The sequence below is a fragment of the Natrix helvetica genome (genome assembly GCF_964273705.1).
Source record: "Natrix helvetica genome assembly, chromosome: 6".
NCBI lineage: Eukaryota > Metazoa > Chordata > Lepidosauria > Squamata > Natricidae > Natrix > Natrix helvetica.
The window spans coordinates 2,284,570-2,309,994 of NC_138553.1; the positions used below are offsets into that span (position 1 = coordinate 2,284,570).

General features: G+C 49.4%; 1 protein-coding gene across 2 annotated transcripts in view; it reads left to right on the plus strand.

Annotated features, from left to right (window-relative positions):
• The window catches only part of AHCYL2 (adenosylhomocysteinase like 2), a gene marked incomplete at its 3' end in the record, with an annotated part of 71,675 nt that extends 46,250 nt beyond the window's left edge, over window positions 1–25,425 (plus strand). Inside the window, exons 3-17 of one of the 2 annotated variants that reach the window (XM_081958465.1) lie at window positions 482–625; window positions 3,219–3,319; window positions 6,482–6,584; window positions 6,806–6,900; window positions 12,641–12,747; window positions 13,680–13,796; window positions 17,704–17,767; window positions 18,132–18,220; window positions 19,131–19,201; window positions 19,443–19,537; window positions 21,213–21,311; window positions 21,815–21,883; window positions 23,132–23,210; window positions 23,930–24,050; window positions 25,255–25,425. In XM_081958465.1, coding sequence (XP_081814591.1) covers window positions 482–625; window positions 3,219–3,319; window positions 6,482–6,584; window positions 6,806–6,900; window positions 12,641–12,747; window positions 13,680–13,796; window positions 17,704–17,767; window positions 18,132–18,220; window positions 19,131–19,201; window positions 19,443–19,537; window positions 21,213–21,311; window positions 21,815–21,883; window positions 23,132–23,210; window positions 23,930–24,050; window positions 25,255–25,261 — 1,361 coding nt within the window. Of the gene's footprint in view, window positions 1–481; window positions 626–3,218; window positions 3,320–6,481; window positions 6,585–6,805; window positions 6,901–12,640; window positions 12,748–13,679; window positions 13,797–17,703; window positions 17,768–18,131; window positions 18,221–19,130; window positions 19,202–19,442; window positions 19,538–21,212; window positions 21,312–21,814; window positions 21,884–23,131; window positions 23,211–23,929; window positions 24,055–25,254 lie in introns of those variants that run through there. The other variant, XM_081958466.1, reaches the window with a different exon arrangement.

Below are 25,425 nucleotides of genomic sequence, written 5' to 3' on the forward strand. Positions count from 1 at the left end.
CCCCTCCCATTTTCCCACCATAGAAAAAGGCCTAGTGGAGTAATAGAAAGTGTGGCAGGACAAAGATCCAAAAGAAAAGAGGGCTGCTGGCCTGACAACGACCCAAAGATGGATGGAGGTGTAGCCAAGTGGGATGGCCAGTTGGCAGAGCCAGGTTTTGGCCCCCTTCCAGAAGGCCAAAAGGATGGGGGCGGAACTTACCTCTCAAGTGGCAAGATGTTCCAAAGGAGGGCCCCCCAAACCTGACAACTTTTAAGACTTGTGGACTTCAACTCCCAGAATTCTCCAGCCAGCTATGAATGAATTCTGGGAGTTGAAGTCCACGAGTCTTAAAAGTTGCACAGTTTGAAGATCTCTGTTCCAAAAGTTAGATGCCCAAAGACCCTGTTTTTTGCCCACCAGTTTTGCTCCTCCGTGTTTACTCTGAGGATTGTCGTCCCAGCCCACTCCTCAACGCCCTTTCTGTCTCTTCCCTCCCCAGCTGCCTCCTACACCGACAGCTCTGATGACGAGACCTCCCCGAGGGACAAGCAGCAAAAGAGCAGCAAAGGCAGCAGCGACTTCTGCGTGAAAAACATCAAGCAGGCGGAATTCGGGCGCAGGGAGATCGAGATCGCGGAACAAGGTGAGGGGACGCCGTCCCAGCTGGCCTCGGCTTCCTGGGTCAAGGTGTGTCTCTTAGTTTGGCCTGACGTGAGTTGACGTGACTCGATTCATGGGCTCCGGCTTCCTCGGTCCTTGGGGAGGTGGGTTGCCCATCTCACCCCATAGGGGGCATAGAGCCAGTTGGGTGTAGGACTGAATCCTCCTGGCTACAAGAAGCAAGGAGTTCTAGTCCCGCCTTAGGCATGAAAGCCAGGGGTGTGTGTGTGTGTGAGACTTTGGGTCAATCCCCAGGAGACGGTGAGTTCTAGTCTCTCCTTAGGCATGAAAGCCTGTTGGGTGACTCAGCCCAACCAGCCTCAGAGGGTAGTTATGATAGACGGATGGACGGACGGACTCTCTAAAACTGATTGCTTCTGATAGACAGACAAACAGACAGGTAGGTAGATAGATTGAGTAAGTGGATGGATGGATGGATGGATGGATGGATGGATGGATGGATGGATGGATGGATGGAATGAATGAATGATGGAAGGATGGATGGATGGATGGATGGATGGATGGATGGATGGATGGATGGATAGGTAGAAAAGATTACAGAGATAGACAGACAGACATGGATGAACAGAGAGAGAGAGAGATGATAGATTATTTAGATTGATTCTGATAGACAGACATGATAGATAGATAGACAGACAGACTGACTATCTAGAACTGATTGCTTCTGATAGACAGACAAACAGACAGGTAGGTAGATAGATTGAGTAAGTGAGTGGATGGATGGATGGATGGATGGATGGATGGATGGATAGATAGGAACAGAGATAGATGACAGAGATAGACAGACAGACATGGATGAAGAGAGAGAGAGAGAGATGATAGATTATTTAGAACTCCTTGATTCTGATAGACAGACTGATAGATTGGGTGAGTGGATGGATGGACAGACAGACAGATGGATAATGACAGATAGACATAGGTAGGTAGATATGAACATAGATAGATGACAGAGATGGACGGACAGACAGATAGGTAGAAAGATAGGTAGACAAACAGATCTCTCCCCTCTGCCCTTGCAGAAAGCTTCCCCCCCCCCCCCCCCCGATCCTTTTCCCAATTCCCAGATCAGCCCAGAGAAGACGAAAATGGGGGAAGAGGGTTTTGTGGTTTGGCATTTGTAGTTCTACCCACTGTCACCTCTGCAGGTCGTGGGGACCCCAGGCCCCCCTACGGCTCGTTTGTTCCAAACACCTAAGCGCTTCCCCCCCCCCCCCAAGCTTTCCTTTGTTCAGGGATGGATGGGAACCCCTCCTCTGGCTCCCAGCCCCCTCCCCCCCCCTTCTCTCTTTCCTTTAATCTCTGGGCTCTGATCAAATTGCTGAACTCTTTGCTGCCAGAGCAACCGAAGAGAAGGGAACCAAATGAACTCCCGGCGGTCTCTTTTGCTTCACAAAAAGCCCCAAAGCTGTAATCCTTCTGGCCCCCGTGGACTCCTTCTGCTGATCTATCTAGCCCTCTCTCTTCTCCCTCTTTTCTTTCTCTTCTCTCCTTTCTCCTCTCCCTTCTCTCTTTCTTCTCCCCTTCTCTTTCTTCTCTTTCTCTCTCTCTCTTCTCTCCTTTCTCCTCTCCCTTCTCTCTTTCTTCTCTCTCTTTTCTTTCTCCTCCCTCTCTCTCTCTCCCCCACCTCTCTCTCCTGACCCCTTTGGCGTATCTAAGGGACATGGAATGGAGACTCTGGAGGTTGTAGAATCCTGGATGTTCCCTGAGCTTGGTGGTTTTCTTGCAAATATTTCATGACCCAACTAGGGGACATCATGAGGGCCAGAAGGGAGTGGAGTTTGTGGAGAGAGGAGGAGGATTATGGGGTCCTTAGTGGTCTCTGAGCTGGGTGGTTTTCTTGCAGACGTTTCTTGACCCAACTAGGGAACATCATCAGGGCTAGAAGGGAGTGGGGTTTACGGAGAGGAGAAGAAGGAGAACTGTGGGGTCCTGGGTAGTATCTGAGCTTAGTTGTTTTCTTGCAGATGTTTCATGACCGAACATCATCAGTGCTAGAAAGGATTGGAGTTTGTTCTCTTTACATATGAGTGGCTTGTCCTTGTATATAACATCAGGCATCAACAGGCACATAGAGATAAATAACATCGACACACCCTTCAAAAAGACAAAATGAAAAGGCTAAAAAGGAAATAGAATGACTAGAACCTAGAACTAAGGAGAAAGTTCCAACAGTAAGAAGAATTAGCCTGTGGAACTCCTTGCCTCTGGAAGTGGTGAATGCTCCAACACCAGAGGTTTTTTAAGAGGAGACTGGACAGCCACTTGTCTGAAATGGTATAAATTTTCCTGCCTGAGCAGGAGGTTGGACTAGAAGACCTCCAAGGTCCCTTCCAATTCCGTTACTGCATTCCTATTCTGTAAATAGATTTGGTTACGGATGCAACTTGGCCTAGAAAGGGAGGGGAGAAAGAATTGGACAATCCCCAAGAATTTCAGCTCTGCTCTGAGCACGTAAAACTTTTCCATCTTTCTCCTTTCTGGGTTTTAAAAAAAAATTTACACTGTTGTTTTCCTGCCTTCCGCTGAGCCTCTGTTTCCTTCTCTCCTTTCCCTAGAAATGCCTGCGCTCATGGCCTTGAGGAAACGCGCTCAGGGAGAAAAACCACTGGCCGGAGCCAAGATTGTGGGCTGCACCCACATCACGGCTCAAATTGCTGTAAGTCGCGCCAGGCGCTTCCCCGTCACTCTCCCAGGTTGTTTCTTTGCCCCAAAGAAGAAGAGATCACCCAGAGGTGGGATCGACCGGTCCAGAAACCCCACCTAGAGAAGTCACCTCCAGCTTAGGGATGCTGGATTGGGCTTTACAAGGGGCTGGCACCATTTGTTGTTGTTTTTTTAAACCCAGTTTGATGGACCGTTGTTAAGTGAGTTTTGCCCCTTTTCACCTCCTTTTTTCTCCCCCACAGTTGTTAAGTCAGGGGTGTCCAAACTTGGGAACTTTAAGACTTGTGGACTTCAACTCTCAGAATTCCCCAGCCAGCTATGCTGGCTGGGGAATTCTGGGAGTTGAAGTCCACAAGTCTTAAAGTTCCCAAGTTTGGACACCCCTGCGTTAAGTGAATCACTGCAATTGAATCATGTAGATAATGAAGCCCATGAGCCTCGAGCCAAGCTTCAAAAGAAATCCAGTTATTTATTAGGAGCAACATGACCGGCACGTACCCAAGTGAAGCCAGCCCAATTACGGCCCAATTATGACCCTGTTTCCCCCCACCCCTCCTTCCCCCAGGGCGTGTCATAAATCACATTTTCCAACTGGAGCACTTTTTTTATAATAAAATTTTATTGGTTTTTCAAGATTTATAGGGAAAAGGGTAAATGGACAGGTATACAAATTTTGGCAGTTGCAAAGTGTGTGAGGCCCCCCTCCCTCCATACCCATAGTATACATTTAATATAATGCATTAGTATATAATTGATTACAGTCAGCATATTAGTTCTATTATTAAATTCAATCAAATTAAACATTACAGTATAAAATCCAAATATAATTCCATTTTCACTTTCGGTCAGTTTATAATAATATGATTTTCTTGTTTATTTTTGTGATCTGAGTCTTCTTGCTATTGCCCCATCTCCCTCCACTGGCAGAGCTCTGGCCCCTCCCGTGTCCTGCGTGTCCGTTGTGGTATCTGGTGGTTTCTCTAGGAATGTTTTATTTTTTTCCATAAAGGCCTGCGCCTCTATGGGTGAATTAATTCTAATTCTTGTCTCCTCCCAGAATATCAGCATACCTTCAGGCATCAACCATCTAAACCACACCCCTTTCTGGTATAATTTATTCGCTAATTGCGAATAATTTTTTCTTTTTTCTCTAATCTTCTTAGGGATCTGCTTCAGAATGGTTATCTCCATATCATGATATATCAATGCTTGCCCCCTTTGTACACCCAGAATTTCATCTCTTGTGCTTTTTCTAAGAAATTTAATATGAACCTCCCTGGGTACATTGTGTGTTCTAGCGTAAGCTGAATTCACTCTATAAACCAGATCTATATCCCACCCCATCTGTTGTTTTTCTTTGTGTGTGTAGTCAGCCAGAATGTTTGTCATGATGTCCCTTATATTTTCCCCATCTTCTTCTATAACATTTTGAAATCTAAGATAATAGGACATTCTCTCAAATTCTAATTTCATCTGTTGGATGTCAAGATCTTTGTTCCCTTTCTGCACAGCTTCCACCCCCCCCCTCACCTCCTCCACCCCCCCTTCCACAAGATCCAGTCTCTGTGAGTTCTTATAAATTTGGGCTTGATTTTCTTTAATTTCATCTTTCATTTCCCTTAGCTGTTTCTTGATTTCCTCCTGGCCCTGTAAAATTTGTTGAAGCATTTGTTGAAAGTCCATCTCTATAGTCTTAGGTTGCATCAGTTCTGTTATCTTGGACTGTGTGGCTGGACTGGATGTTACAGATGTTGGAGCAGATGTGGCAAAGCCAGATTTCCCAGGAGGTGGTCTTTTGGATGCCATCCTTTATAACATTAGAAGTTCAGTCCATATATAAGATAAACAGTTAGAAAAGAAGGGTAGCCAGGTGAGGTCCGGGAGCAGAAGAACCAGGCAGAAGAGAATCTCTCTAATAAGTCTGGCAATAGATGAAAGGTTTCCCCTAGAAAGTTCAAAAAGACCAATCCACAAGAGATTCCTCTGGGAGACACGGAGACAAAGACCGGAAGCCTGAATTTTAAAGGTGGAGTCAGGTTTCACAGTTCATAAAGACAACGGAAGTGTGCCATCTTGCCCTGCCAGTTTTGGGCACAGAGGCATATCAAAGTTTTAAAAAGTTCCAAAGGTCCTCAAATCTCAGTAAATAGTGAAATTAAATTGCAAAGAAAATCATCCAACCTGGGTGAGGCTTCATTCGTTGGCTCTCCCCCCTCCTCCTTCCCCGGGGGCTGAGAGCAAGATTATTCCTCGCCGCTTATCCAAGGGGGGGGGAAACCCCCCTCCCTCCAGCCGCGCCTCCAGAATACTCCGAAAGTTATTTAAAGAAAGCTAACTAGTTCTTTGTGCAAAATAGGGCATGAAGAGAGAAGCAGCCTCACCGCACCGCAGCTGCTTCCTTCACTTGCTTCATTCTCCCGACGGCTTTAGCGAGGCGCGAAGCGCAGAAACGCGAGGCGCCCTCCGATCTAGCTCCCCGGTGCCTTGGGCGCGCGAGAGACCTCCCGCCGGCCGCCGCCGATGCAGGAGCTCCCCGCGATGCCGCCCCTCCGGCAGGACCCCTCTGAGGGGTGTCCTGTGCCCCCCAAGGAGTGGGGAAGCCCACCGGAGAGCCGGAGCGGGCAAAGAGCTGCCCGTCGCCGCTGCCGCCGGAACCGGAACTGTCAACTGGAGCACTTTTGAGGGCTATAGAGATACGCCCCTCCGGCTGCTAAAGGTAACCTGGGAGACAGCCTTGAGAAAGATATGCCTGGAAGGTGCTTCTGCTTGTAGTTCCCCATCCATCTGGCCTATGGCAACTCGAGAGCAGGCCAGCCATGCGTTGTGAGTTGACACCCGACCGTCACAAGATGGGCCGCTGGTCCAAGGGTCGCAAGTGTAAAAAACGAGACAGACAGTCGATGTCCTTTTTTTCACTTTTTTTGAACGGTCGTGAAGCAAATGGTTTTAAGTCGAGGACTGCCTGCGCATGTGAGCCCTGCTCGACAGGAAGATAAAAAGGATTGATCAATGTTATTATCATAACCTTTGCAAGTAGCGGTTAGTGGAATCCAGCAGGGGAGTTGGTTGAATTGGAGTTGCGGGGTGGGGTGGGTGTTTGAGTAGCCGGGGCAATTCCCTAGCCCCCCCTGCTCACGATTCTCCTTCCCTGCAGGTCCTGATGGAGACCCTCGGCGCCCTAGGGGCTCAATGCCGGTGGGCCGCTTGCAACATCTACTCCACCCTCAACGAAGTGGCAGCTGCCCTGGCTGAGAATGGTAAGTGAGGAGGATGTGTCTTCCTTGAGGGTTGTGTGTTTGTGTGTGTTCCCCCTAAAACGAGCCTTGAGGGTGCTGGGACGGGAGGGGTTCAGCCGTGAGCAGAACGGGGGAGGGGGGGCTGTCTGTCGTGAAAGCCTTTTGGGGCGATGGCTGTTTTTCTCCTGCCCGTTAAAAGGAGCCCTCCCCCCCCCCTCCGGGCCCCCATGTTTCTCCTCCAGGGTTTCCGGTCTTCGCCTGGAAAGGGGAATCGGAGGACGATTTCTGGTGGTGCATCGACCGATGTGTCAACGTCGAAGGCTGGCAGCCCAACATGGTGAGAGCCGGGAGCCAAAGTCTGCTAGGGCGACTGGCAGCAGAGGGGAACGGGAAAGCCAGTTCGGTTGGACAAGAAAGAAAGAAAGAAAAATGGAGGGAGGGAGGGAGGAAGGAAGGAAGGAAAGAGAAAGAGAAAGAAAGAAAGGTGGCAGAGAGGGAGGACAGAGGAAGGAAGGAAGGAAGGAAGGAAGGAAGGTAGGAAAGAAAGAAAGAAAGAAAGAAAGAAAGAGAAAGAAGGGCAGAGAGAGAGGAGGAAGGAAGGAAAGAGAAAGAAAGAAAGGTGGCAGAGAGGGAGGACGGAGGAAGGAAGGAAGGAAAGAAAGAAAGAAAGAAAGAAAGAAAGAAAGAAAGAAAAAGAAGGGCAGGAAGAGAGGAGGAAGGAAGGAAAGAGAAAGAAAGAAAGGAGAGGGAGGACGGAGGAAGGAAGGAAGGAAGGAAAGAAAGAAAGAAAGAAAGAAAGAAAGAAAGAAAGAAAGAAAGAAAGAAAGAAAGAAAAAGAAGGGCAGGAAGAGAGGAGGAAGGAAGGAAAGAGAAAGAAAGAAAGGTGGCAGAGAGGGAGGACGGAGGAAGGAAGGAGGGAAGGAAAGAAAGAAAGAGAAAGAAGGGCAGAGAGGGAGGAGGGAAGAAAGAAAAGAAAGAAAGAAAAAGAAAGAGGCAGAGATGGAGGAAGGAAGGAAAGAAAGAAAGAGAAAGAAGGGCAGAGAGGGAGGACGGAGGAAGGAAGAAAGGAAAGAGAGAGAGAGAGAAAAAAAGAAAAAAAAGGGGTGCATTTTACCTCTTAAAAACCCTCCCCAGGCAGGAAAGATCAAACTGATTTGGGAGGGCATTTGGGGGGCAACTTATTTTGTCATCCCCCAAAAGGGTCCACATCGGAGGGCCAGTTTGGTGGTGTAGTTAAGGTACCAGAGTTAGAAAGTGGGAGAGGGTGAATTCTAGTCTCACCTTAGGCCTGAAGGCCAGCTGGGGGCCGTTGGGCCAATCACCAGGAGATACGGTGAGTTCTAGTCCCGCCTTAGGCAGGGAAGCCAATTGGGTGACTTTGGGCCAATCACTAGGAGACGGTGAGTTCTAGTATTGTCTTAAGGCAGGGAAGCCGACTGGGTGACTTTGGGCCAATCACCAGTTTTGCAAATGCTCTTTAGAAGAAAACAGAGAGGAGTGTCAGAGGCTGTAACATAACACCCAGCCCACCTCACAGGGTTTATTTATTTATTTTTATTTATTTAATTAGTGCTTCTAGACCGCCTCCTCTCCCAAAAGGGACTCGGGGCGGTGTACAGTCCATATCAAAAACATCATAAATAAAATTTAAACAATTAAAATTATTAAATGGATAAATACATAAATAAGAGGAGGATAAAAATAGACAGAACTGTAATTGCTAAATAAATAATTTAAAATATACAAAATTTAAAACCCCAGTGTCCTATAAAATTAAGTCCCTAAAAAACCAGTAGGAAATATATATGCCAGGAGGTAGACGTTAAAAATTATGCCAGACCAGCCAGTCGGAACAGGTGTGTCTTCAGTTTCTGCCGGAAGGAGCGGAAGTCAGTGGTGGTTCTAATGTTGGGGGGGAGGTCATTCCAGAGGGTTGGGCCCATCACAGAGAAGGCCCTACTCCTTGGTGTCGCCCGTTGGCATTGCCTAGTGGACGGCACCAGGAGAAGCCCCTCCCTGTGAGAGCGAATTGGCCGCAGGGATGTGTGTGGGAGGATGCGATCCCGCAGGTATCGGGATCAACAGGGTTGTTGTTTTGGGGGGAAACAGGAGGAGCAAAGAGCACAGACCGTCCTCAACGTACGACCGCAACGGAGCCCAGAATTTCTGTTGCTAAGTGAGATATTCGTTACGTGAGTTTTGCCCCACTGTACGACCTTTCTTGCCCTGGTTGTTAAGAGAATCACTGCAATTGTTAAGTTAGTCACCTAGTCGTTAAGTGAATCCGGCTTCCCCACTCACTTTGCTGGTCAGAAGGTTGCAAAAGGGGACCGAAGCACCCAGCAGCCGATCTCGAAGAGGGACCGACTCTCCTTCCCTGGAGCCGATTTGCCAGAGACACTGAAATAAATTCTGTTCTCAGCACAGGGTTGGACTGGATGACCTCACTGACCTTCCCAGCTCATATATTCCCCCAGTTCTCGGGTCACAGTGCATGCTTGTTAAGAATAATGATGTTGTTAATGGGCTTATTACTTATTGTGCAGATATTATTTGGAGAAAATCACATGTAATTACCGTGCAGGGCTAGAGGTGACCTCTGGGTGCCCCCCCCCCCCTGGGGGATGTTCGGATTATTAAGTAGGTGGGGACCAGTTTGGGAAGCGGGTGGGAGGGGGGTGGAAAAAGTTAATGAGAGTTTTTGGACAGGGCAGTGGACCGGAACGCAATGTTCCCATGGTCCTGGGCCAAAAGGTTGACTTCTACTGGGTACAAATACAATGAGACCTTAATGCTTCTTCCGGTAGAAATGGCAGGTTCAGAATTAGAGGAGTGGGCTTCCTCATCGTTGATGGGGAAGAAGATGGACAGGACACAATGGGGCAACACAACTTACCGTATTTTGGGGACTATAAGACGCACTCCCCCCCTCTCCCCCAAAATTGGGTGGAAATATCTGTTTGCCTTATAGAGCAAATGTTGCCGAAGACCCCACCCACCCACCAGCCCCCACCCTCCGGCAGTATCTGAGGCAGTATCCAAAGGAGCCTCCTTCCCTCCCTCCGGCTCCCCCTCTCCATCCTCCTCCCCTCCCTCTTCTTTCCCCTCCTCCTCATCTCCTTCCTTCCCCTTCCTCTCTCTCCCCTCCCTCCTCCCTCCCTCCTGCTCCCCCTCACCATCCTCCTCCTCTCCTCTTCTTTCCCCTCCTCCTTCCTTCACTTTCCTCCACCTCCCCTTCCTCTTCTCCCTCCTTCCTCCCCCACCTCTCCCTATTTCTCCCCCCCTTCCCTCCCCTCACCCTCTGCCCCTTTCTCCTCCTCCCCCCTTCCTTTGCCTCCTCCTGTCCCTCCTCCCAGCAATTTGCCTCCTTGCAGCAAACAGCCTGGTCAGTTTCAGCACAGCCTGATTTAGCACGAGCAGCTGATTGGTGTTTGGATCTGCCTCTTGGAATACCGCCTATCAGCCGTTCCAGGCTGTGGGAATCGCCGCCACCCATCACCGCTGCTGCCTATTGTCACCTCTGCATGCCCCATTTTCAGCCTCTGCGCAGCCTGTTTTCGGCCCATTCCAGATGGTGGGGATACGCAGCGATGCCCTCCACTTGAAACGGGCCAAAAACGGGATGCACGGAGGCCGAAAATGTGGGGCACATTGAGGCGGCGATAGGCAGCAGCGGTGATGGGTGGCGGCGATTCCCACAGCCTGGAACGGCTGATAGGCGGTATTCCAAGAGGCAGATCCAACCGCCAATCAGCTGCTCATGCTAAATCAGGCTGTGCTGAAACTGACCAGGCTGTTTGCTGCAAGGAGGCAAATTGATGGGAGGCAGATTTTTTTTTTCTTGTTTTCCTCCCCAAAAGCTAGGTGCTTCCGGAGCATCTTACAGTCCAAAAAATGCGGTAAGTTTCCAGAGAAGAAAATATTTTTACTCAGGGTTCAATGTGGGGTCCTGGGTGCTCTCTGAGCCTGGTGCTTTTCTGGCAGACGTTTCATGACCCAGCTAGGCAACGTCATCAGTGGTAGAAGGGAGTGGGGTTTGCAGAGTGGAGGAGGAAGAAGAGGAGGGCTGCGGGGTCCTTGGTGCTCCCTGAGCTTGGCTGTTTCCCTGCAGACCTTTCAGGAGCCACATCCTCAAACGCCACACTCCTTGGCACTGATGCTGTTCCCTACTTGGCTCATGAAACGCCTGCAGGAAAACCCACCTAGCCCAGACAGCACCAAGGATGCCACCGAACCAGGTTTAGCGCTTTGTTCAGACACCAGAGCCTGCCATCCGTAGACAAACATCAAGATGGAGGATCCAGAATCACGTTGGTTTCTTGCTCTGTCCCAAGGACACCCCTCCCCCTTCTGCCTCCCCCAGGAACGGGCCAATTTCGCCTGCGTTCCACGTTCCCCTAATTCCCAGAAAGGATCAGGAGAAGCTTGCCAGAAAATGCCACTCTTAACTTATTAGGGCACTTCAAGAAGGAGAAGTGGATTATACAACGTTCTTAATTAACTGGAGATTAATGAGCTGGAGCCTTGACGGCGTGATCTGAGCGTAGGAACCGGGCGGGGGGGGAGGGGGAGGCTGTTTCCCTAAACTGAGCTTTACAGATGCTCCCATCCCATCCCAAATTCCTCTAAAACAGTTTGTCTCTCAGCCTTGGGAACTTCAAGACTTGTGGACTTCAACTCCCATAATCCCCCAGCCAGCATGGATGACTGAGGAATTCTGGGAGCTGAAGTCCACAAGTCTTAAAAGTTACCACATTTAGGGAGTCCGGATTCAGAGGAGTAACCGTGGGAACTTTTAAGACGGGAAGGACCTCAACTCCCAGAATTCCCCCAGGCAACATGGATGGCTAAGGAATTCTGGGAGCTGAAGTCCACAAAGCTGCTACGTTTGGAGAGGCCCAGATCAGAGCAGTGTCTGTCAACCTTGGGAACTTTTAAGATAGGTAGACTTCAACACCCAGAATCCCCCAGGCAACAAGGATGGCTGAAGAATTCTGGGAGTTGAAGTCCACAAGTCTTAAAGTGGCCACACTTCGGGAGTCCTGATTCAGAGCAATAACCGTGGGAACTTTTAAGATGGGTAGACGTCAACTCCCAGCATTGCTTCAAATTTAACGTTGCCAAGGTTGAAAGACGCTGCTTTAAATCACCCTTTTCAAGAGAGAGAAAAATAGACTCTATTCTATGAAGATAAGGTGGAGGGAGTGACTTAAATATAGTGTTTTAATTAATTAGAATGGTTTTTTTTTAAATGATATATTTACTGATAGAAAGCTTTCAGTTAGTTTTGGATGTATAAAATGAGTATGTGTGTATACTTAGGTCTGCCAGTTTTTTAAGTAATGCTGAATAATATTCCAAAGTTTGTAAAAATATTACGGACTAGATTCGAACGTAAGAGAATGAATGACATGTTATCCCCCACAGCAAAGAGAAGCAGAGATGGTTAAACTGATTCTTTTAGCCAAAGAAGAGATTATATTTAATTTTGTCTCTATTTTGAAATTTCCCAGTTTTGCATTTGCAATGGAAAAGAAAAAAAAAATGGAACTTGGATTCTCTTTTTGTAAACCAGACAGGTTTATCGTTATAGAAATGGCTTGTACGTACTCTTGAGTAAAAGCAAAAAGGTTGTGTTTGCAGTGTTGTTACCTTCTGCTGTGCTAAAGAGAGTCGGAAGTCGGGGCATTATATTATTTTTCTCCCGTTACACCAGGAGTGTCCAAACTTGGCAACTTTAAGACTTGAAGTCCACAAGCTCTGCTGGCTGGGGAATTCTGGAAGTTGAAGTCCACAAGTCTTAAAGTTCCCAGGTTTGGACACCCCCGTGTTACACTGTTCCCCCCTTTCTCCCTCCTGCTCCTCTTAACTTTTCCATGGTTTTTGTTTTTTCCTTTGTAATTTATACTTCGCTAAATAAATAAAAAAGTTTAAATCACAAAAAAAATAAACAGTTGGGCAGAAATGCCAAATCCAGTCTAAACGTGCAGCCGCCCGTAATAATAATAATAATAATTTCAAAGTTGTCGTCCTAGCCACATAGTCACATTTACCCGTGGTTCATTTTTGTCTTGCAGATCCTGGACGACGGTGGAGACCTCACACACTGGATTTATAAGAAGTACCCAAACATGTTCAAGAAAATCAAAGGCATCGTCGAAGAGAGCGTCACTGGGGTTCACAGGTAATAAACCATATTTTTCGGAGCATAAGATGCACCAAGATTTTGAAGAGGCAAATTAAAAAAAAAAAGTTTTTGCACTTTGCAGACCTCCCCAAAACGGCCCATTTTTGTGAAAACGGGCCTGTTTTTCATCCAGGTTTGGAGACCCCCTGACCTAATGGATAATAAAACGATTAAATCCATTCCATTCTCCGTTATTGAATCCATTCACTTTGTTGAGAATCAAGGTACAGCTTGACCCTTCGTAGCATTCATGGGAGACTCACCTGGGCCAATTGTCCTAAACGTTGTGGCCGGCCAGCGAAGCTGGCAGCAGATTGGGACAGTGAGGAGGTTGGGGAGGAAGATGGGCCAGTCCTGGAGTCTGGGGAAGGCTCGGATGAGGGCTCTGTGTCGGAGGCAGAGAGGGGACCAGGGCCATATGCCAGTTACCAACTACCTTCAGAGTCGGACATCAGTGAGGCAGAAGAACAGCTGGGGCCTGTTCCCAGTGTGCGCATGCGCAGAGTTGCCAGACGAAGGGAAGAGCTAAAGAACAGGGGTCAACATGGGAGTAAGGCCACAGGTGGACGATGAATGGCCCCTCCCAGGGGAAATAAAAGAGGAGCGAAAGGGGAGTGGAGTTTGCAGGAGACAATTAGTTCGCTTAATTGGTTCGGGACTCTCCGAGACTCCTTGCCAAGTTCTTCAGAGATCGGCCTGGCAGCTCTCCAAGCCAGAGAAGGTCTGTGACCGTAAATCCTCCCTTGAAAGGCTTTGCTGGAGGTGAAGGAGCAGAATTCACAGCAAATTAAGAAAAGGGGGTTTTATCGGGACCAGGAGTTGGCGTCAGGCTCTCGGGAAGCCTTGGTCAAAGCACTAAAAGCCTCAAAAACAGCAAAGGGGATTGTGGGGAACTCCTGATTGTGTGTTTTTTTCCAACTTCTTGCCAGGTTGTACCAGCTCTCAAAGGCCGGCAAGTTGTGTGTTCCCGCAATGAATGTCAACGATTCAGTCACCAAACAGAAGTTCGACAACTTGTACTGCTGCCGGGAATCTATTCTGGATGGGTATGTCCCTTGCTGTTGAAGTCTTCCCCCCATGTTCTTCTGCAGGTGGTCCTCGCCTTACGGCCACGAGGGAGGCTGAAATTTGCGTTGCGGAGCAAGACAGTTGTTAAATGAGCTTTGCTCCCATTTTAGGAACTTTCTTGCCACCGTTGTTAAGGAAATCACTGCAATTAGATTAGTAACACTTATTTCCTGACAGCAAGGACAATTAGCCAGTGGAACAACTTGCCTCCAGAAGTTGCAAGTGCTCCATCACTGGAGGTTTTAAGAAGAGACTGGACAGCCACCTGTCTGAAATGGCAGAGGGTCTCTTGCTTGAGCAGGGGGTAGGACTAGAAGACCTCCAAGGTCCCTTCCAGCCATAGGTCTCTATGATTCTATGAGACAGATAAGATACATATGATGGATGGGTTGATAGCCACAAAGAAGAGGGAGTCAAACTACTCTCCAAGGCACCTGAGGGCAGAACAAGAAGCAATGGGTGGAAACTAATCAAGGAGAGAAGCAACTTAGAAGTGAGGAGAAACTTCCTGACAGTGAGAACAATTAACCAGTGGAACAGAAGTTGCCTCCAGAAGTTGTGAATGCCCCAACACTGGAAGTCTTTAAGAAGATGTTGGATAGCCATTTGTCTGAAGTGGTGTAAGGTTTCCTGCCTAGGCAGGGGGTGGACTAGAAGACCTCCAAGGTCCCTTCTAACTCTGTTATTCTATATTATTAGATAGATAGATAGATAGATAGATAGATAGATAGATAGATAGATAGATAGATAGATAGATAGATAGATAGATGATAGATGATAGATAGATAGATGATAGATAGATAGATAGATAGATAGATAGATAGATAGATAGATAGATAGATGATAGAGATGGTAGGTAGGTAGGTAGGTAGATGATAGATAGATGATAGATAGATAGATAGATAGATAGATAGATAGATAGATAGATAGATGATAGATAGATGATAGATAGATAGATAGATAGATAGATAGATAGATAGATAGATAGATAGATAGATAGATAGATAGACGATAGATAGATAGATATGGATGGATGGATGGATGGATGGATGGATGGAACTCCTTGCCACCAGAAGTTGAGGGTACTCCATCACGGAGGTTTTTAAGAAGAGGCTGGAAAGCGATTTGTCTGAAATGGTGTAAGGTCTCCTGCTTGAGCAGGGGGCTGGACTAGAAGACCTCCAAGGTCCCTTCCGGCTCTATTCTGATTGAGTGACCTCAGAAACCGAGGTCATAAATAAACGAAAGGAATTGGGCGTGGCCCTCAGAAAGCTGAGGACTAGAAACTGGAGCAACATCCACGCTGCGTCCCTTGGGGACCGTGACTGAAATGGGAAATCGCTCCCTCCCTGCATTGTTAACCTGCTTTCCGCCTCTGCTAAAAATAGATGGGAATGGAGGGCACAGTCACAGGGGGGCCAAGCAGAAGCAGCTTCACTCGGAGAGGAAGCGCATTCTTGTGCAAAGCCATTGGGGGGGCTGGGGGGGCGTTTCGCAGATCAGCAGTCAGAAATTAGGACATCGCAAGAAAAAACCCCAGAATCCAGGATTATCCAGAGCCACGAAGAGCCCTTTTCGGAGATTCATAGAAAGGGACACCAGGGTGGAAAGAACCAAAATAAAGACAAGCGATCGAACGATTATTAAAAGAATGGGAAAAGGAAGAGGATATTTCTGAAGTTTGGTTCATTTTTATTGTTTTACATTTTTGGATCCAGTGGCTTGTAAGAGGCAATGGGCGCTGGCTGTTGGAAGCTTTAAATTTAAGTTTAAGTTTAAATGTAATAGCAATTGCAACAGCACGTAGACTTATATACCACTTTACAGTGCTTCACAGCCCTCTCTAAGCGGTTTACAGAGTCAGCCTCTTGTACCCCCAACAATCTGGGTCCTCGTTTTACCCACCTCGGAAGGACGGGAGGCTGAGTCAACCTTGAATCGGTCAGGATCGAACTGCTGGCATTTGGCAGAATTAGCCTGCAATGCTGTATTCTAACCATTGTGCCACCAGGGTCCGTCCTTCCTTCTTTCCTTCCTTCCTTCCTTCCTTCCTTCCTTCCTTCCTTCCTTCCTTCCTTCCTTCCTTCCTTCCTTCCTTCCTTCCTTCCCAATTAGCAATAGTCCTTAGACTTATATACGGCTTCACAGTGGTTCGCAGCCCTCTCTCAGCGGTTTACAGAGTCAGCCTCTTGCCCCCAACAATCTGGGTCCTTTTTTTACCCCCCTCGGAAGGACGGAAGGCTGAGTCAACCTTTGAGCCTGGTGAGATTCGAACTGCCAAACTGCTGGCAGCCGGTGATCAGCAGAAGCAGCCTGCAGTACTGCAGTCTAACCACTGCACCACCAAGGCTGTAGTTAAAATTAAGTTGAAGTTGAAATTAAAATTTGAAGTTAAAATTAAGCTTCCTGTTACTTTTGCTCTAACTGCAGGTCAATACTCTCCCTCTCCTGGCCCTGATCCCTCATTGTACCAGCTCCAAGTTGTTTCTAGAAGTAACCTTTGCATTATTTCTAGGATGGGGGGGGGGGGCTTGGTGCTCTCTGAGCCTGGTGGTTTTCTTGCAGACGTCTCATGACCCAACCAAGGAACATCATCAGTGCTAGAAGGGAGGAGGATTGAGAGGAGGAGGAGCATTGTGGCATTGTTATTCCCTGAACTTGGTTGGGGGTTTTTTTGGCAGACGTTTCTTGACCCAGCTAGGGAACATAATCAGTGCTTGAAACAGAGGTTGAGGAGAAGGAGAAGGAGGAGGAAGTCTGTGGGGTCCTTGGTGCTCTCTGAGCTTGGTGGTTTCCTTATGGACATTTCATGACCCAACTAGGGAACTTCATCAGTGCTAGAAGGGAGTGGGGTTGGCGGAGAGAAGGAGGGATGGAAGAAGGCTGAGGAAGGGAGGAAGGACTGGGAATCCTTGGTGGTCTTTGAACATGGGGGCTTCCATGCAGACATTTCATGACCCAACTAGATAACATTATCAGTGATAGAAAGGAGTCGTATTTGCAGAGTGAAGGAGGAAGAAAGGGACTGTGTGGGTCCTTGGTGCTCTCTGGGCTTGGTGGTTTCCTTGCAGATGTCTCGTGACCCAACTAGGGAACATCATCAATGTTAGAAAGGACACGGGGCTGTGGAGTGGAGGAACAGGAGATGGAGAAGGAAGGAGGAAGGGAGGAGGAAGAAAGGAAAAGGAATGAAGGGGACAAAGAAAGAAGGAAGAAGAGAAAGGACTGGGTGCTCCTTGGTGCTCTGAGCTCAGTTGTTGCAGACGTCTCATGACCCAACTAGGGAACATCATCAGTGCCAAATGAGAGTGGGGTTTGCTCACCCCTAGAAACCAGGTTCTTCTCCTTCAGGACCATGCAAACATCCACTGCAGCGACCAGACTGACCGTTTCAGTTCATACTGCAGTCCGTAAAGAGACGGGGGGGGGGGGGGGGAGAACGCAGAACGTTTTGTTCGTGCATTCGAGGCAGCCCTTCCCGCCCGACCCGAAAATCTTTTGCGCTCTTTCGAAAGCTTTCTTTCAACGGGAATTTGGCTCCGTTCCTATCCTGCAATCTCAGCTTGTCACAGGTGTGCGGCTCGAGCTTTCCACGACCCTCTGCAGAAGACTTTCCACCTCCGCTCTGCGCGGCCTGGGTGCAACTGGGATTCACCTATTCCAGGGGTGTCCAAACTTGGCAACTTTAAGACTTGTGGACTTCAACTCCCAGAATTCCCCAGCCAGCAGAGCTGGCTGGGGAATTCTGGGAATTGAAGTCCACAAGTCTTAAAGTTGCCAAGTTTGGACACCCCTGACCTATTCGGAAATTTACGACGGGCGCGGAGCCTTTCTTGAACTCCATCCCCGCGGGAATAACTGCCGGACTTCTCTTTTCCTCCCCAGCCTTAAAAGGACGACCGATATGATGTTTGGAGGGAAACAGGTGGTCGTCTGCGGCTACGGAGAGGTCAGTCCGGAGCCTTTTGCCTTTCCGACTACGCTCAGCGGGAGGGTGGGAGAGTTTTTCCTCGCGGGGTGGCAAGGGACGTCCGTCTTGGCACCAAGACTTTCCCGCGGGAGAGCTGCTGCAGGAGCGTCTCCAGGGAAGGTGGCCTGGTCTGGACCAGAAGGGGTTGCTACCGGTTCGTATCCATTCAACCGAACCGGTCGTGGTATTTTGTCCTTGGTCGCAGAACTGGTAGCCACCCAGGCTGGCCCCCGAACTGGTTCCCCGGTGTTTTTTAGTAATTTTGTCCTGCGCCTGCTTGCCTTCGGTCTCCCCTCTTTCCACAGCCTTCTCCTGACCTCCTCCTCCTCCTCTCCTGCTCCAGGTGGGGAAAGGGTGCTGCGCAGCCCTGAAGGCCATGGGCTCCATTGTGTACGTGACCGAGATCGACCCCATCTGTGCCCTACAAGCCTGGTAAGGACTGGAAAGGGGGGGGGGGGCTCGCAGGGAGGATGAACTAGTTGACAGGGGTCTCCAAAAGGGTCTTCCGCGAAGGCCTGAAAAGCCCACTCCAAGTGCTGAAGAAACGGGGAGACTCGAGATATGGTGATCCTTGACTTACGACCACAATTGAGCCCAACATTTCAGTGGTTAAGCGAGTTTCGTCCCATTTTTACGACCTTCCTTGCCAGTTATGGATCTGGTCGTTAAGTGAATCTGGATTCCCCCATGGACTTTGCTGGTCAGAAGGTTGCAAAAAAAACCCCAATCCCCTGACCTTGGGACGTAGCAGTGGTCATAAGTACGAACCAGTCGCACTTTAGAGCAAAATTTAGAGCCTCTAAATTTTGATCGCTGGGAGGCTGCCAACCTCGTCCCTGCGAACAACGGTCCTTTTTTTTCAGTGCCTGTAACTCTGAACGGCCACTAAGTGAACCATCGTCTGTCGAGGACTAACCGCAACGGAGCTTGACCAGTATGGTCGCAAAGCACTGATGGCCGTTAAGCGAGATGGCCTCGCTTAAGGACCCCACCTCCCTTGTTCCCCTGATGCAGCCGTTTAAAAAACTATGCATGGCGTTATGGGTGCACCGCGATTTTGGCCTTACCCACAGCCACAATTGGCTGGTTTCTGGCCCCAGGTGGTTGGTTGGTTAGTTGGTTGGTTGGTGTGTGTGTGTGTGTGTGTGTGTGTGTGTGTGTGTGTGTGAGAGAGAGAGAGAGAGAGAGAGAGAGAGAGAGAGAGAGAGAGAGAGAGAGAGAGAGAGAGAGAGAGAGAGAGAGAGAGAGAGAGAGAGAGAGATTGATTGATTGATTTGGGGTGACTTTTCTTCGGAGCCGTCCACAAATCTGAGGATTTGGTTTTGTTTCTCCCTCCTCCCAGCATGGATGGTTTCCGTCTCGTCAAACTGAACGAGGTGATTCGGCAAGTCGACATCGTCATCACCTGCACAGGTAACTCCTGGAGAAGAGGGGAGGGAGGGGGAACTGGGGAGGGGGCTCGATCTGAGGACCCTCCCTTCCAGGGACCTGCAAGGGACAAGCCCAGCGGCCATTGAAGGGTGGGGGTGGGGGGTGGGGGTGGGTGGGGGGGGTGGGGGTGAGGCAGCAGGAAAAGAGATGCACGTCCGTTTGATGGGTTGGCCGAGCAGCTGGATTGACAGCTGTGTGGATTATTCCCCGTGTTGTTTGACAGGCAACAAAAACGTCGTGACCAGAGAACATCTGGATAGGATGAAGAACGGCTGCATTGTTTGTAACATGGGACATTCCAACACAGAAATCGACGTGGTAAGATGGAGCTTCCCTTCCCTTCCTTCCTTCCTTCCTTCCTTCCTTCCTTCCTTCCCTTCCCTTCCCTTCCCTTCCCTTCCCCCTTTGTTCCCTCCCTCCCTCTTTGTCTTCCTTCCTTCCCTCCCACTTCCCTACCCCCTTCTTCCCTTCCTTTCTCTCTCCCTTCCTGTTTTCCTTCTACTTCCTATTCCTTTCTTCCCTCCATCCCTCACTCTCTCTCTCTTTGTCACCTTCCTTCCTTTCCTCCCTCTCCCCCCAGTTCTGTCCTTTTATTTTTTTATTTTATTTATTGGATTTATATGCCACCCTTCTCCCAACGGACTCAGGGCGGCGTACAACATTAAAAAAAGCACACATCACGAAAGTTAAAAAGAAATTAGATACATATCCAAAAAACAAACCCAATTAATAGGACAATAACATTTAAAAAATGAGATAAAATTAACAGGCCAGGCCGGCTTGCCCTCCCTCCCTTTCTTCCTTCCTTCCCTCCCTCTTTGTCTTCCTATCTTCCTTCCCTCCTCCCTTCCTTCTTTCTTTCCTCCTTCCCTTCCTGTTTCCTTCTCCTTCCTATTCCTTCTTTCCCTCTGTCCCTTCTTTCCTTCCCTCCCTCTTTGTCTCCTTTCACCTGTTTAATGGCCACAGTGGTTAGAGCACAGTATTGCAGGCAAACTCTGCCCACAGTGGGCTCAAGGTTGACTCAGCCTTCCGTCCTTCCAAGGTGGGTCAAGTGAGGACCCAGATTGTTGGGGGGCAAGAGGCTGACTCTGCAAAACGCTTAGAGAGGGCTGTAAAAGCACTTGTGAAGCTGTATGTACTGTACATCTAAACTATTCCTCCCTCCCTCCCTCCAAAGCGAGCCCCACCCCCATGGGGTTCATTGCAGTGTGCCCCAGGATATTATCTCAGACAGGAAGCTCCTTAAAGCCCATGGCTCTCAACTTCTGCAACTTCCTGGCTGGGAAATTCTGGGAGTTGAAGTCCAAACAGCTTAACAATGGCTGCCAGGTCTGCAAGCCATCTCTTCTGTTGGGTCTCAGGCCTGCCACACTTTCTATTATTCTGCTAGGCATTTTCTATGGTGGGAAAATGGGAGGGGGGATTGTACGGAGTTAGATGCTACGTAGCCATAACAGAATTCTTTCTAGAGAGCCAAGGTCATCCTTTCTTCTTTGCATCTCTGCACCTGACCAGAACTGGATGGGTGAAACTGCCAGCATGGCAGTGGGAGATTGGACCATGGGGTGGACTTGTGGATGTGGGGGGCAAGATCTTGAACTTTCAACTGGGTGGGGAAAACCGGGAAGCTTTCAGATTCGGGTTTCCCCAGATGTGCCAACATGGCTCTCTTCATCAATTGGGACTTTGAGGAATCTTTTGCCTCGGATTTACTTTTGGATGCTATTTGGAACCTTGGCCTTAACCCAAATCTCCTTTAAAATACTTCACCAGCTACCCTGAATTTCGGGGTGCTCTCCGGGGTCCTGAGCCCCAGCACCGACCCATACCCAGGCGGCGTAAAGATTCAGGGAAGATGACATTGAGAGGAGCAATTGGGCAATCCTTGAAAGAGGCCTCGGGCCGGGCTATAAACATTTGGCTGCTGCTATTGTCCTGCATCCCCGCCATGTGGCCTGGGGTGCTTTGACCCCTCCCCCTGCTTCTCTTCCAGGCCAGCTTGCGTACCCCAGAGCTCACCTGGGAGCGGGTGAGGTCTCAGGTTGACCACGTCATCTGGCCGGATGGGAAGAGAATCGTCTTGCTGGCTGAAGTAAGTGAGCCTCTTTGTTGTGGGGCTTGAGGGGTGGGCGGGCCCCCTGACGGCTTCTGGGATGCCGAAGAGCAGGGGTCTCCAACCTTGGCAACTTGAAGACTTGTGGACTTCAACTCCCAGAATTCCTCAGAAATTCCTGCTTGCTTTCTTTCTTTCTTTTCTTTCTTTCTTTCTTTCTTTCTTTCTTTCTTTCTTTCTTTCTTTCATTCTGTCTTTCTTTTTCTTTCTTCTTTCCTACCTTCCTCTCCTCCATTTCTTTCTTTCTCTCTTCTTCCCTCCCTCTTCTTTTTTTCTCTCTCTCTCCCTCCCTCTCCCTCTCTCTTTCTTCTTCTTCTTCCTCCTTTGCTGGCTGAGGAATTCTGGGAGTTGAAGTCCACAAGTCTTCAAGTTGCCACGGTTGAGGGCCCCTTCCTGATGCCCACTTGGGAAGGCTCAAGACGTGCTGGGGTGGCATTGGGAGTCAATCTGGGTGCTTAAAGCTGCTCCCCCTTCTCTTCTAGGGACGCCTCTTGAACCTCAGCTGTTCCACAGTGCCAACCTTCGTGCTGTCCATCACAGCCACCACTCAGGTGAGCGTAGACACGGGGGTTATTTGTGTGTGTGTGGATGTGATGTCCTTCTCTCTTCACCCAGGGCTGCTGCTTTGTTTAGTTATTTATTTGATAGAAGAGAATATTTGTAGCTCAGGATTGAACTTTCCCTGATGCTCTCCGTGCTTGGAGGTTTCCTTGCAGACGTTTCACGACCTAACTAGGGAACGTCATCAGGGCTGGAAGGGAAGCAGGTTTGTAGAGAGGAGGAGGAGGAGAATTGTGGGGTCCTTGGTGCTCTCTGAGCCTGGTTGTTTTTTCTTGCAGACGTTTCACGACCCAACTGAGGAACGCCATCAGTGTTAGAAGGGAGGGAGGGAGGAAGGGTCCTTGGTGCTCTCTGAGCTTGGTGGTCTTCTTGCAGATGTCTTATGACCCAACTAGGGAACATCATCAGTGCTAGAAGTGTGTACAATTTGTGGGAGGGAAGGAAGGAAGGACCGACGGAAGGACCGTGGGGTCCTTAGTGCCCTCTGAGCTTGGTTGTTTTCTTGCAGACGTTTCATGACCCAACTAGGGAGCATCATCAGTGTTTTTGAACCTGGCTTGCTTTAGGATGCTCAGAGTTGAAACTGTGGTGCAGTCTGTCCCCAGGTTGTGCAGTTAAGGAGTTTTCATCCTCCCCAATTGAGAAACTTAACAACTCAGACAAACTATCACACCTTAAACAACAGCCTAACCAAGGAACCAAGAAGATCTCTGTTTTATCTGGGTATTGGCTACTAGAGAAGATGGTCTTTTGGGCCTTTGTGTTTCCTTTTCGGCTTTTGGATCGTCTCTTTTGAACGGTATGTAGACGTCGTTGATCTCTATGTGCCCGATGATGGCCAATTCGTTTATCGTCTTGGGTACCGGTTGAGGATGCTCCGAGTTCCCCAGTTGAAACTTCGGTGCAGTCCGTCCACGCCTTGTGAAACTCATTCTTGGCTGCGAATCGGTGTCCGTGGATCAAAGGGGAGGCTCTTTGCTCGACGCTAAGCAGAACAGATGGGGCGGCGGAGGAGAAGGAACAGCAGGTCCTGGACTTGTTCTCAGCGGAGGAGGAGAGGCCGTCCGGGATATTGGCTGCCTTCTGGCGTTTACAATCCGGTTCTTTCTTTTGTTTCAAACCTGGACGTGGGCGAGTCCCGGCCTCTGCTTCTTTCCCTGTTCTGCTTTCCTTGCTTTGGGGGTCCCGCCGGGCTTGCGGGAGGTCCCTCAATGCTTCCCTTTTTTTTTAATTTGCAGGCGCTGGCCTTGATAGAGCTGTACAACGCCCCCGAGGGCCGCTACAAGCAGGACGTGTACCTCCTGCCCAAGAAAATGGGTAAGTGGGGAGGGGGTTCACGGGACTCCCCCCCTTCCCCCCGCCCTCTGCTGGCCCAAGGAAAGGTAGAACGTAGAATAATAACGACAGAGTTGGAAGGGACCCTTGGAGGTCTTCCAGTCTGACCCCCTGCTCAAATAGACCCTACCCCGTTTTAGTCCAGCCTCTTTTTGAAATGGTATAAGGCAGAGGTCTTCAAAGTTAGCAACTTTAAGACTTGTGGACTTCAACTCCCAGAATTCTCCAGCCAGCTCTGCTGGCTGGAGAATTCTGGGAGATGAAGTCCACAAGTCTTAAAGTTGCCAACTTTGGGCACCCCTGGTATCGGGCAGTGGTGGCAAACCTTTTTCGCCTCGGGGGCCAAAAGGATACATGCGCGGGCCCACCCCCATAATGCCCCTGCTGAGCCCCCTGTGCGTGCACCCATGACACACACACACACCCCCGCTGCCCTGCAACTGCGCGCGTGGCTTTCTTGGAGCCCGTGGAGGGTGAAAAACAGCCTCCCCAGCCCCCCACCCCACCCCAGAGGGCGTAAACGGCCCGTTTTCCAACTTCAGGAAGATTCCCTGAAGCCTCCGGGGGGCGAAAAACGGCCCAAGTCCGTTTCCGACCTTCCGGTTTGCAGGTAGGGTGGTTTCGGCTCTCCAGCTGCTTTCCCCCTCTCCCCCCACCCCCGCCATTTCAGGTCTCACTTGCCCCCCCTTCTTCTCTTACAGACGAGTACGTGGCGAGCCTCCACCTGCCCACCTTCGATGCCCACCTGACGGAACTGTCAGACGAGCAGGCGAAATATTTGGGGCTGAACAAAAACGGGCCTTTTAAGCCGAATTATTACAGGTAAAACTTTTCCTCTATTTGATGGGCTGAGTCATTTTCTTCGATTTTGCAAAGTGTGCACTTTTTTTAAAGAAAAAGGCAGCGTATCTGGGTAGTCCTCGACTTACAACGGTTCGTTTAGTGACCGAAGTTGCAACGGCACTGACGAAAGCGACTTAGGACAGTTCTTCACACTTAACGACCGTTGCAGCCTCCCCCACGGGGGCACATGATCAATCTTCAGGCTCTTGGCCCCTGACTCACGTTTACGACGGTCGCAGTGTTCCCCTTTTTGCGTCCTTCTGACCAGCAAAGTCAGGGATTCACAAAGCCAGGTTCACTTAACAACCGTGTGACAACGGCAGGCATTTGTGTCACAGAAAAGTCGTAAAACGGGGCAAAACTCAATTGAACAAATTTGTCCCTTAGCAACTTGGCCTCCCTTGTGGTCGTTGGACGAGGACTACCTGTATTTCCAACCGTTACCATGTCGGGGATCATGTGATTCCCCCAGTTGGGACCTTCCACCGGCTTCCGACAAACGGGGGAATGGGGGAAAAGCCAGATTCGCTTAACGACCACACAGTTCACTTAACGACTGCGGTGATTTGCTTAACAACGGCGGGGGAGGAAAGATTGTGAAATCAGGTTGGGACCCGTTTAACAATCACCTGGCTTAGCAGGAAAAATTCCACCCCCCAATGTGGTCGTAAAATGAGGACCATTCGCATGTCCCTTTTATGGGCCTTTAAATGGGACGCAGTGGCTCAAAAGGGACGCGGTGGCTGAGCGGCTAAGACGCTGAGCTTGTCGATCGGAAAGGTCGGCAGTTTGTTCAAATCCCTAGTGCCGCATAACGGAGGGAGCTCCCGTTCCTTGTCCCAGCTTCTGCCAACTTAACCATAGAAAAAAAATGCAAGTAGAAAAATAGGAACCACCTTTGGTGGGAACAAAGTTCTGTGTGCCTTCGGGCGTTGAGTCATGCCGGCCACATGACCACGGAGACGTCTTCGGACAGCGCTGGCTCTTTGGCTTTGAAAGGGAGATGAGCACCGCCCTCTAGAGTTGGGAACGACTGCCACGCATGGGCGAGGGGAACCTTTACCTTTTATGGGCCTTTAATTTTTAAAACCATTTCCGAGTGGGATTTTCCTGGCGATTGCCCCTTCCCAGCCAACTCAAAAGCTCCTTTTCTCAACCTCTCTGCTCCTCTCTGCTCCAACAGGTATTAAGTCTCCCACGGCTGCCGCCGGAGGAAGGGGAGGATCCGATCCCGCGACATCTCTGGCTCCCTTGCAGGATTACCCAGCACAAGCTTCTGAACTCAGCACCAGGCCGCCCTAGTCCACAGTGTGTTAGGTTATTTATTTATTAAACTAGACTACCGTACTTGCCA